The 10,855-nt window shown below is 39.8% G+C and overlaps 3 protein-coding genes across 8 annotated transcripts; 2 read left to right on the plus strand and 1 right to left on the minus strand.

The window, feature by feature from the left end:
- The first annotated feature begins 153 nt into the window (after positions 1-153).
- Positions 154-2,551, plus strand: LOC105275889. 2 transcript variants are annotated; one of them, XM_026973518.1, is made up of 6 exons: positions 154-279; positions 682-926; positions 1,157-1,573; positions 1,652-1,836; positions 2,052-2,363; positions 2,445-2,551. In XM_026973518.1, the coding sequence occupies exons 2-5, from the start codon at positions 738-740 to the stop codon at positions 2,335-2,337; spliced, it is 1,077 nt and encodes a 358-aa protein (XP_026829319.1). In that variant the 5' UTR covers positions 154-279; positions 682-737; the 3' UTR covers positions 2,338-2,363; positions 2,445-2,551. The 2 variants fall into 2 exon arrangements, with proteins under 2 accessions (XP_026829319.1, XP_019886077.2); XM_020030518.2 differs by having other exon boundaries at positions 270-368.
- Positions 2,481-5,456, plus strand: LOC105275891 (uncharacterized protein C1orf43 homolog). Of its 2 annotated transcripts, XR_893305.2 has the most exons (5): positions 2,481-3,036; positions 3,120-3,276; positions 3,336-3,555; positions 3,715-3,958; positions 5,275-5,456. XR_893305.2 is itself a non-coding variant. In XM_011333075.2 (4 exons), exons 1-4 carry the CDS (start codon positions 2,878-2,880, stop codon positions 3,905-3,907), a joined length of 729 nt encoding a protein of 242 aa, XP_011331377.1. In that variant the 5' UTR covers positions 2,481-2,877; the 3' UTR covers positions 3,908-4,719. The 2 variants fall into 2 exon arrangements, 1 of the variants encoding a protein (XP_011331377.1); XM_011333075.2 differs by lacking the exon at positions 5,275-5,456 and having other exon boundaries at positions 3,715-4,719.
- LOC105275892 (focadhesin) lies at positions 4,876-9,881 on the minus strand. 4 transcript variants are annotated; one of them, XM_011333077.3, is made up of 9 exons: positions 9,811-9,881; positions 9,461-9,552; positions 9,323-9,391; positions 9,102-9,256; positions 8,349-8,995; positions 7,161-8,048; positions 5,723-7,001; positions 5,307-5,634; positions 4,876-5,088 (listed from the first exon to the last, which is right to left on the minus strand). In XM_011333077.3, the coding sequence occupies exons 2-9, from the start codon at positions 9,518-9,520 to the stop codon at positions 4,939-4,941; spliced, it is 3,576 nt and encodes a 1,191-aa protein (XP_011331379.2). In that variant the 5' UTR covers positions 9,521-9,552; positions 9,811-9,881; the 3' UTR covers positions 4,876-4,938. The 4 variants fall into 4 exon arrangements, with proteins under 4 accessions (XP_011331379.2, XP_011331380.2, XP_011331378.2 ...); XM_011333078.3 differs by having other exon boundaries at positions 9,802-9,820; XM_011333076.3 differs by lacking the exon at positions 9,811-9,881 and having other exon boundaries at positions 9,461-9,790.
- Positions 9,882-10,855: the final 974 nt, after the last annotated feature.

Here is a 10,855-nt window from a genome sequence, read left to right on the forward strand (position 1 = left end):
ACTTCGCGACACAACCCGACGACCCGACCCGCGCGTTGATCATCAACGACTGACCGACTCGCCGAGGCGCGACCAGTTGCGCGCCTCCGCGCGAGTCGCATGACCGACTGGGACGTGCGCGTTCGCCGATTTTTTTAACGCAAGATGCGGCCCGCGATATGACGAATGCACAGGTTTCTCCGCATCGAGTACTATTATTCGACTGCTGTACCGCAAAACGGACCGCGGGAATCGAGATTGTTCTCTGGCTAGCCGAGGTCAGAGATTCAGCGATATCAGGTGAAGATCGGCGAAAATCGGTGAGATTAGATTAGATGAGTGGGACAAAGTCTATCGATATCAGTCGACAGCCAACTGAGTTCAGCGAGGTCAAGCAAACTATACGTTGCATATACTATTTAAAAATTATATGAGATAGAGCATATTCTTGTATAAGTATTTTAATAATTTTGCACATAAGTATATCATTGATTAAGTTCTTAAACTTATTTCTATTCCATCATCAATTTTACTAAAAGAGAACCGGTTGATTGCATTATATTGAATTATAGCATTATATTGGAGATCTCATTGCATCTTGTTACGTTATACAATTATCTTGTTGTAATGTTAACAAAAATAACAGCAAAAATCATGTATTTATAAATTTATATATTTATAATTGTAACATTGTATGATTAGGTTTTTCCTGATGATTCTCCTGTAAATGTTGTATGTACGTACATCACTGAATCACGATGTCGAACGGAACATGCGCGAAACAAGGCGATGCAAACAAACCGATGCGGGAAAATACGGATTCGGAGGTCTTTTATCAAAAATACATATTATCGGAAGAGACCACAACGAAACTCGAATCCATCAGGAGGAGGATGAAGGAAAACATCGCTCAGGCCAATTCCACGTGGAAAGTGATAGCGGGAGAGGTTAGAATTACACACAAGTTCCTAATTTCCTGATGCTGAGTATAAATTACAATTTTTCAATTGCAAATTTTGCGTGAAACATTTAGTTTAAATAGATAAATCTTTTTTCTGAATTTATTAGAATGGAATAATTGAACTTAATCATACTCCTGAACATTATTACAAATTGCATGTGCAGACAAATAATTACAATATAATACAAGTTATATATCGCAAACTATTTAATTTAGAATGAAGAAAGAATATGCTCAGATGAAGACAGCAGTACTGATAACGATGATGCTGGATCAGACGATAATGAATCTCAAATGTGCCGTCAGTCCGTGCTAGACACACCATCCACCCAGTTCTTCTTCACTCAAGTCGAACGACCTCAAGTAGAAACTGAGAACTCTGTAGCTGCTCTACCGCAGATGTGTGACATTTTAGAGTCCGTTTGCGAGAATCTCGAACGTAACAACGGGAGGCTGGACCTTGCTCAATTCGAGAGCCTGTCCAATGATGATCTTATCTCACTGGCAGACGAACTGGCGGAAAAGCTGGGTTCAAAGGGTATCTACAATCTGTGCCAGTCGATGAGCGACATGACTGTCGAGCAGGGAATGAAATATCTCAATGTGTTGTGCACGCATCTGCTGCTGCCAAAGGTATCGGTAGTGAATTACTAACTGCAATTAGCAGCGCTGATCTTCCCTTGTGCGTTAATCATGATCCTGTGACCGCAGATAATTGAACTTGAGGAACCATCTCGATTGCTGACATCCGCAATCGGAGAGTGCGTGAAAACATTTCCTGATGAGATCCAACGATTTATATTTGTTCCTATTCTCAACGCTGAGTTGAAAGACACAACGTTGATCACTACTATCGTGAATACATTCGATCTGCAGAAAAGAACGGTCCTGCTAGAGTACGTGTCATAATTGCACGATGCGTTAAGCCGATTCTAGCAAATCTGTTAATGTATAATAATTATCTTTTGATATCTAAGCAACTTGATCTTCACATTTGTCTCTTATGTTCGTAATTTCAAGTCAAATCTTAATTTAAAAAAAAAAAAGAAGTGAAATCTACTTTAAGAACGGTGAACAGATTTAATGACGATCACTTAATGTTTCCTTGCAGAGAGTTTCTTGCAAATACCGAGGAATTGAAGTCGTGGCACATATCCATGTTGCAAAATTTCTTATCCGTCAGATTTGATCATAACATGATCGACAAAGTTACGAAACTATTCTCGGGAAAGGCACTTTGTTATTCCAAAGATAAGAACTTCGGCAAGCTCTTACTGTCGTTCTTAAAAATTAATACGATGCTGTCCGAAGAGCAGAAAAATCTAATGGGTGAGATCATCGCCGTGAATGAGACATTATTCAAAAGACCCATGGAAAACCTCTTGAGAAGTATGTGATGGTTGAAACACGTGTGTAACAGCGGGTAAAAATCTATTTTAATAATAATAATATAAATATGAATAATCAAATATTCACAATTTTCTAACTTATTGAATATTTTCAGGAATCATAATCCAATTTATTTTTCTTAGTTGATATATTCTTTAATATATGGTTGGTATATTTTTTAATACATGGTTGATACATTTTCAAGTACATTTCCAACACACAAATTTATGTTCGATATCTCTCTACGAAGCTTTACTCGTGAAAGCAATATTATTTAATCACGCTTTGCCCTTTCTTAAATGTTCAAGAGGTATAAATACCCTTGTGATAAATGATTCTCATCGCTGACATTTCGTCCGCATAGCGATGCGCGCGAGATACGACTCCGTGCCGATGTGCTGATCAGCTGATCAGACATGCTTCTATTCGAAAACTCGAGGCAGAATTTGCAGCTTATTGTTTTACGTCGCGATACATGAGCTTCCTGTAAGGATCAGCGCCTGTGACAATTATTGACGGAGGCTGATCACCTCGAGTATTGTGCAAAAATGACACAAGAACTGTCCGGTGTAACAATAGTGATATTTATAGCGGCGGGCGTTTTGACGATACTGCTGCTGTTCATCTTCGCGAAACGACAGATCATGAGATTCGCTCTGAGATCTCGTCGAGGACCCCACGTTCCTATAGGGCACGATGCGAAAAAGGTGCGTTTCACGGTGATAATTTTGAGGTTAACCTACTATGCGTGGTGTCATTGTATCTATATTTATACTGAACGTGTTTCCAGTCCTTAAAGAAGGAGATTGAGAGAAGAATAGAGGTGATACCTAGAATTCAGTATGAACCACAACTCATCAGTGATCCTAGGTACATCCTGACTCCAGGGAGTCAAGCTCCGCCGCATTATTACAGGCTGAAAGCGGTGGACGATGTGAAGACCTTGGGTAAATTGCATCGTTGTAACGTCGCGTCCGATCCAGCACTAACTCGAGTACGTTCGCAGAAGCAGAGATCACCAAGTACGACAATTGTCTGAAGAGACATCCTTCGGAGAACCTGAGGGCATACCTGCTCACCACACTGGCCACTCCGTTGAACGGAAGTGGCCAACGCCTGATTCACCAGTTCTGCGACTTGTACGAGCACGCAAGGCACGATCCTACTGAGTTCGGTGACGAGGAATATCAAGTGTACACTCGCCTGTATCTGAAGTTGATGGATGCGTAAGTATTTATCCCCTAATCATCAATTTCCTAGCAAGATAATGAAAAGTGTCGAGAAGCAACATTCAAAATTGCTTTAAATATCTCAAAGTATGTCCGTTGATGAGAAGAATGCTTAGACCTACCTAGATATAATATGAAACGCTTATTAATATTTAGGGCACGTTTACTGAAGTCATATCCGAGCAGTAGAAAGTCCAGCCCTAGTCGCACGCCGATCAAGAAAAGCGTGGAGACAAAGAGAAATATTCTGGAACCCAGAATGCGTCCGCCCGAGGAACAAATTTTGACCGGTTCCAGGCCGAATACTCTAACGGTAATGACGTTAGACAACAGCGAGACGTCCGTGTAGCATTATGAGTGTCGTCACATACAACATATGTGACGAGGAAATTGTAGATAGGTATGATACCGATATAATTTGCATCAAGTTCTACGTGTAAATGAAACATACGATTTAGTTGGGAATTGTTAATATGCATTTTTTTACTTTTAAGCACACTTAAGATCGTTATTTTGTTCGAGGAGTATTATCAGTATTATCAAATAATACATTTTGTAGGCAAGCTAGTATGCTTCTTTCCGCAACATTTCTTTGATACACCTGTTTATATAAATTTACTTTTATACGTATGCGTGGTGACGCCTTATAAAATAGTTCTCACACTTTGCTTAGGTATCATAAGATATTGAAAAGCACTGATGTATATAAGAACAGTGTAGATATGATTGAGAATTAGCTAATTAGCTAATTAGTAATAGAGCAGAATTTTTTAAAGTCTTTTGTCACGTGCAAGCGCTTTTAAAGCACTTATCTTACATGTAATGTTTGACATGCTCTAGCATTGTCAGTGATTTTTTAATATAATTAATTTCCTTGTCAGTTATAAAATTCAGATAATTCAGTATTACATTTTAAATACAGTTTTAAATTTTAAATACAATTTTAAATAGAGTTGATCGCACGGATCTATACATATCTCTAAATACAATTTAGAAATAACTCTGAAATAATTAAATATACCGAAGTGTTCCGTTCGTCTTTTCATTCCTCTTCAATACTTACGTGTTTTAATAATGAGTAATTAGCATATCCTTTTCTACACGTTACCGTTGTAAACAAAACATTTTTACAATTTGACCAATTGAATGCTAATTATGCAATAAAAAGATGGACCTAAATGTATGTACATATATTTATCAAGGCTTGATGTAATTGTTATTTTATTAGTATTGAGACATAGGCATTTGAGCAACGCATCAGATGTATCTAGATGTTCATTGTAATCGTAGGACTTAATGAAGAACAAGGCTGAGTAATATGAGTAAGTCAATTAAATCTTTCTCTTCCTTTTATAGAAAAATATCTCGTGTGAATACATTTCAGTGAATACAAGTTTTGACTGATAAATAATTTATCCATTGTGAATTATAGTCTTCTTCGTATCTTAACAAAATCAATGCGCTTTGAAATGCGGATGTATACCCGTCAAGTGTGGAATTAGTTCTCATGTGATTCAGCCACTTCATAATCTAGAAAAATTTTGATTATGCAATATAGCTGTAATATATTCATGTATGATAAATGTATCGTTCATTTCGTAACAAAAAATGTAATATATAATTTTGCAACATATAAATATATGTAATTATGTTTCTCTAGCCAATAAGAAATATGAGATCGTAAGGATATCTTTATAACATGCGTAATATTTGTAGCTGGCGAAAGAGAAAGATAAATTTCCAAATACCTGACGAGTTATGGATTTCCAGATCTGTCTGTCGATAAGCATAGAAATCGCTTGTGGGAACAATCTGATTCTAATATCTTGCGAAGTAATCAGCAGTTCTTTTTTCGGTAGCAGACAGTCCATGCCGGACAGACAGATAACTAAAACGAATAAAATGTCGCAGTAAAAAACTATGTTGCTTTCTTTCTCCGACGTTTCCACCATGAGCATATCGATGCGATTCATAAAATCCAGAATCCAGTCCTTCTGCGATCCAAGATCGCAGGATTTCTCCAATCTTAAGTCAGTCTGTACCCTTTGTATATTCTCTAACAAATGCCTTTGCATCCTGGAAAAAAAAAAGATCGAACAACGTACAATAATACTTCTTGGGTAATCTGAAGACTGCGTCTATCGTAACCGCCATTGGTACGCACTTGGAGTCGGACGCAGCCGCGACAATAAGCTCGTTCAGCCAAGTGAGTGGTGTGCCAATAAATCGTTTGAAAGCTAATTCGGTTCTGATAACGATAGCGTTCCTCAGTTTCTCCGGCGTTACCGTCCACCAAACGCTGGGTGACGTCATTTTCTCGACATCTTTGATCGACATTTCCATTGTAGCTGTAAAATATTTCTCGTAACGCTTCGATGTTAAATCGACCTTCTCCAACAGCTCCTCCAGCACGGTAGACAGCAATGTGCGATTTCCCATTTGTATCACGTCGCTCTTTAAAGCGCTAACGTACGAAGACATGATGCAGTTGAACAACTCAATCGCTTTTTCATCATCGAACGATATTCTGACAATGACATAAGCGAGGGAAGTCTCGAGGAATTGCTTCAAGGTGGTCGGCTGGATAGCTTGGCACAGCTCGTCGAGATTCGAGAAGAGCACCGTGTGTTTCTCGTTCAGCAACAATCGGCCTGCTTCTGACGCAGACGCGTACATCGACAGAAAACCCTCCGTCAACTGTTTTGCCGACGACGAGATCTGAGAATGTCGGCTCGCAATGGACAAACTGTATTCCCGAGCCTCCTCCGACATCTCCATGGTCTCCTTCAAGAAATCCCACTTCACGTTCGGCAATGGTTTCTTGTACCTGTAAGCGAATATACGCAGACATTCCACCATAACTCGTTGATTATTCGGGTCCGACTTGTCGCCTCGTCTCAGATACTCGCCGACGGCCCGTATCACACTCCTTTCCGGCAAATATTTAAAATTCTGCGGCTCTCCTTGCGGCCAGCTGTATATTCGCGACCTGAAGCCGCTCAACTCGTTCTCAATGTAGAATATCAGAAGATTTCCGGCAGCCGAGAGGACGTTCTTGTTCACCTTCTTTAACATCTCGATCCAACAAGTGCTCGGTATGTATTGCAGCGCGTTTTCGGACTTGTTGGTCTCGTCAACCTTGCCGGAAGACGCCTGCGACACCAAGTCCAATTTGAAATCTTGAGGCAACGCGCTAAGAGGAACTCGTTCCAGGTGGTAGGATCTCAATGCCTTGAAAGCTGATCCTGCGATCTTCGTGTCCTGATAAAGTACGTAGCTCCACAAGTGCGTCACAACGTCGACGATGAATTTATCGTAATCGTCGCCCGCACGAAATGGAAATGAGGGCACCTCCGCGAGGAGCTCGCACAGACTCCCCAGGACTGCCGTGCGCTTCTCCTTGCGCATTTTCGGCGCTATCACTTGCCAAGTCGAGCAGATGCCTGTCGAGTAAAATCACAAAAGGTCAATTTTTATTTCATTATATTTTGCAGAAAATTACGGAAAATTTAAGAGTAAATAATTACCGAAATTACAATATAATAAAAAGTCATGCTTAAAAACGAGTTTAAAAAAAGTTGAAGATACAAGCTGCAAGATACCTATCACCGCGGACTTGCACAGGGCCGAGATGCTATCGAGCGCGAGTGCACTGGCTGCACCGCCGTTCGAGTCGACGCAGCGGTTCAGGATTTGCGAGAGCAGCGGCACGAGCTCCTCGCCGTGCTCAGGTCGGTTTTCGCAGATGTATTTAATCGCACGAGCGCACGTCACGTCCGAGTGCCAGTCGCGGTCGTTCTCTAACGTGTCCATCAGAGCGGCGGACACGAAACGGTAGCAACGCGGCTCTCTGTCCAGCGCCTTCAGGTAGAGCTGGATCGCCAGGTACTTGAGTGGCTTGCCACTGTTCAACAGCGTGTCCAACGTATGAACGATGATCGGCAGGTTTTCCTTGGACACAGCGAACTCCGGCAGGGCCAGCAGCAGGCGTTCCGCGGTGGCGCTGTCACGGGACTTTGTTAATTTGTGCAGCAACAGAGACAGCATGTGCGACGCGAAGGAGTTGATCTCTCTCGTTATTTGCACGAGAATGCCGCACGTTTTCTGTACAACGAGAGGTTCGTCACTGTGCAAGAAGATCCCACACAATATCAGCTTGCACATGTATCGCAGGTCGATCGGTGCGAGCGACAAGTTGTCCAACCACAGTAGAACGTCATCTTCCAGGCGCTGCAGGCTGCGGATGAGTTCCATGTAAAGTTGGATGTACCTATTGCTATGGCTGAACATGAGCAGCACCTTGTTCGTGATAGCGGCGTCGCCGTCGCTGTCGGTCCCCCTTTTTGACGATATCCTGATTAACAATTCTTTTGCTGTGGCTAGCGCGTCCGAGCACAGCAACGAGGGATAGGCCAGCCACTTTAACAGGGATGCAGATAACGCATTCAATAATATAACGTTGCACGGCATCTTGTCCACGATAATCGCACCTGCAATGTCGAATCCGTAAAAATTAGAGCTTTAGCGTTTATTTCTTATTATTTGAAACTAACTTAAATTTAAATTTAAAAATTTAAAAATTTCTTATTACTTAAAACCAATTTAAATTTAAATTTAAAAAATTAAAAATTTCTTATTATTTGAAACCAATTTAAATTTAAATTTAAATTTAAAAAATTAAAAATTTCTTATTATTTAAAAACAATTTAAATTTAAATTTAAAAATTTCTTATTACTTAAAAACAATTTACGCGTGTAACTTTACTGCACTTTATCTATCATACACTCACATATTTGTAGGGCGGTGAACAAGTAAGCCGCGGGACACACCAGAATTATTTCCGTCATTAAAACTACCGTGATATTTCCAACGTAGTTGTGACACTGTTCAATCAGGTCAAATATCGCGCAAAAGTTTTGCACTGGCTCATGCCCGTACTCCAGGAGTTGTATCGTCAGAGACGCTATCAGAGGTACCAGCGCCGTGCAGTATTCCTTGTCCGCTTTCAGCAACGAGACCTCCGCGAGTTCGAGCACCCGGCAATTCGCGTCTACGCAATTGTCCGCTCGATTGGTACACAACCAGAGCAGGATCTCAGCTTTTAAGTCCGAGGCGCTGTCGGATTTGATTATAAGCTGCCACATCTCCCGCTTGCAACTGTCCGACCAATCCATGGACGGATCGCATAACACGTGCAAGAATACAGGTCGTAACAATTCTGCACTCCGTTCCAAGAAATCATACTGTTTGTCACGATGATGCATGATCAGTTTCATTTGATTCAGCACGCATCTCCAGCTACGCTTCTCCTGATTCAGGATTGTAATGAACGGGTGTTGATTAGGCACCTGAAGAGCATACCTGTCGCGTTCATCGCACGCTTTCCAATCTAATATCAACAGTTGGCTCATAGCTACCGTGATTGCCTGATAATTTCTACAAAGTTTAATAACGACGTGAAATAAATATTCTTAATAGCAACTTGAGATAAATATTCATCGCTATACATTAATGCCAATGGCCTTTGTACATACGTACATACTTTGAAGAAGACAGGCATGCCATGAATGTTGCCAACGCAGATTTGACATCCCATAATCCAGTTTCAACGAGTACGACCAGTGCCTGACACGCGGATGTGCTAACGATGGAATCATCACTGTTGCACTTCGACGAGAGTAACTTGAATTCTGGTATCTGCGAAGCGGAGAAACGTGTAAAAAGGAGTTAGTTACCGAAATCATTAGTGAATAAAATATTTACCTCTGAAATATCCCTCTTCTCTGCTTCCAACTTCTTTTTCTTCGTTATTTCAATCAGTTTGGATATTGCCTGCAAAAACGCAATTGTATAATAACTCAAATATTAAATGTGTACTAATATCTCTGTTGGAATATTTACATGTGATATCAGAGTGGGATTCTGTGATTTTAGTTTATGTAAAATATCAGTTTCGTCCATACTTTATGCTGTGTTATATTACTTTTCACGAGCTGCAAAATAAAAGTTTGATAAACGTATAGATTGAGCATTTCACGTAGACTTTATCATAAATGGACTCATTCAGTTTTTCCTGCGTAAATCAAAGCTCAAAGAGTTAAAAAGATCGTCGAAATTGTGAAAGGAGTAGTAAGTCGTTAAAAGCGCCGTTTCGTGAGATTAAGAAACCTGTCAAGTCAATCTAATATAACTGTTCAATCTTTATTCCACGCAGAAAAATACTTGGAATGACTTTACACAACCTTACATACGTCAAGCTCTATAAAGGTTCAACCTGACGAGTTGAAGAGCTCCATTTGACTGCATCATAGTTTCAAGAAATTCTGAAAGATGGCGCCACGGCCCAATTTAAACGCCAATTTATTTGCACTTCTATTTAAAATATATTTGATTAGAATGTAGTCCGCTTAGCGCTACAAATGCTTCCAAAAAGCTTATTTGAAAGAAGAAAAAGGATAGAAAAATGTTTTGAAGCCTTTGAAGCTGGACCGCAATCTTGACAGCTAAGAATTAGTTCTCAGAAATTCCATTACGAGTCTCCACTATATACTGCTAGAAAATGTGGCGCGCGCGTGGATTAGAAATTTATTTTCTTACTTTTTAATAGTATAATTGTAAAACTATACGGAGATCTTTTGATTTCGCTACTACTATCCTTGATAAATTTCAATTATTTATCAATCATATATCAACTATTTATCAATTAGATTTTGGAGTATCCCAGGCAGCACACATTGGTTTCAAAACCGTTTCATAAACGTTTTGCCGTAACGTTTCATAACCATTGTATTTGAAACGTTTATTTAGGAGAAAAATGTCCAACGAAAAAACGTTAGGAGAAACGTTTCTTTTTCGGCAAAAAAAACGTTTCAGAAACCATCAGAAAAATATTTATCAGTTCTATATATCAGTGCCTCAAAGATAGACAGAGTTAAGTCACATTTTTGTAAAAAACTAGATTTTTATATTTTATGAATTACTCTCTAAATTTCGTGTAGTGGAATCTCACTCTTTTGAAATATCACTTCAAGTAATGGTGACCTCAAAAGTTTCAAAAGAAAAGAAGAAGAAAAGAGTATTGGATCAGTTTTCCGGATGGTTATTTATAAGGTGATAACACAAATGTTACTTGCGAGAACGTCACGTCTGGCCATTTATCGGTCGCTTGGTGAATCAGAGGTGGGAATCACACACACTTGTGTTGATTTTTGTCTCTTGTTCCATAATCGAGTACATTGAAACGTATGATGTAAAAATAATTAATACTCGCAAAGTAAGTAGAAATTACTATTTTTT

This window comes from Ooceraea biroi, chromosome 11 (genome assembly GCF_003672135.1).
Source record: "Ooceraea biroi isolate clonal line C1 chromosome 11, Obir_v5.4, whole genome shotgun sequence".
Classification (NCBI taxonomy): Eukaryota; Metazoa; Arthropoda; class Insecta; order Hymenoptera; family Formicidae; genus Ooceraea; species Ooceraea biroi.

Coding starts and splice junctions, on each gene's coding strand:
- LOC105275891 (XM_011333075.2), top strand. CDS start 2,878: ATGACACAAGAACTGTCCGGTGTAACAATAGTGATATTTATAGCGGCG. Junction 3,037..3,119: donor TAGGGCACGATGCGAAAAAG/GTGCGTTTCACG, acceptor ACGTGTTTCCAG/TCCTTAAAGAAGGAGATTGA. Junction 3,277..3,335: donor GGACGATGTGAAGACCTTGG/GTAAATTGCATC, acceptor GTACGTTCGCAG/AAGCAGAGATCACCAAGTAC.
- LOC105275892 (XM_011333077.3), bottom strand. CDS start 9,520: ATGGACGAAACTGATATTTTACATAAACTAAAATCACAGAATCCCACT. Junction 9,392..9,460: donor ATCCCACTCTGATATCACAT/GTAAATATTCCA, acceptor GCGTTTTTGCAG/GCAATATCCAAACTGATTGA. Junction 5,089..5,306: donor GGAAATCCATAACTCGTCAG/GTATTTGGAAAT, acceptor AAATTTTTCTAG/ATTATGAAGTGGCTGAATCA.
- LOC105275889 (XM_026973518.1), top strand. CDS start 738: ATGTCGAACGGAACATGCGCGAAACAAGGCGATGCAAACAAACCGATG. Junction 1,574..1,651: donor CGCATCTGCTGCTGCCAAAG/GTATCGGTAGTG, acceptor CTGTGACCGCAG/ATAATTGAACTTGAGGAACC. Junction 1,837..2,051: donor AAAAGAACGGTCCTGCTAGA/GTACGTGTCATA, acceptor GTTTCCTTGCAG/AGAGTTTCTTGCAAATACCG.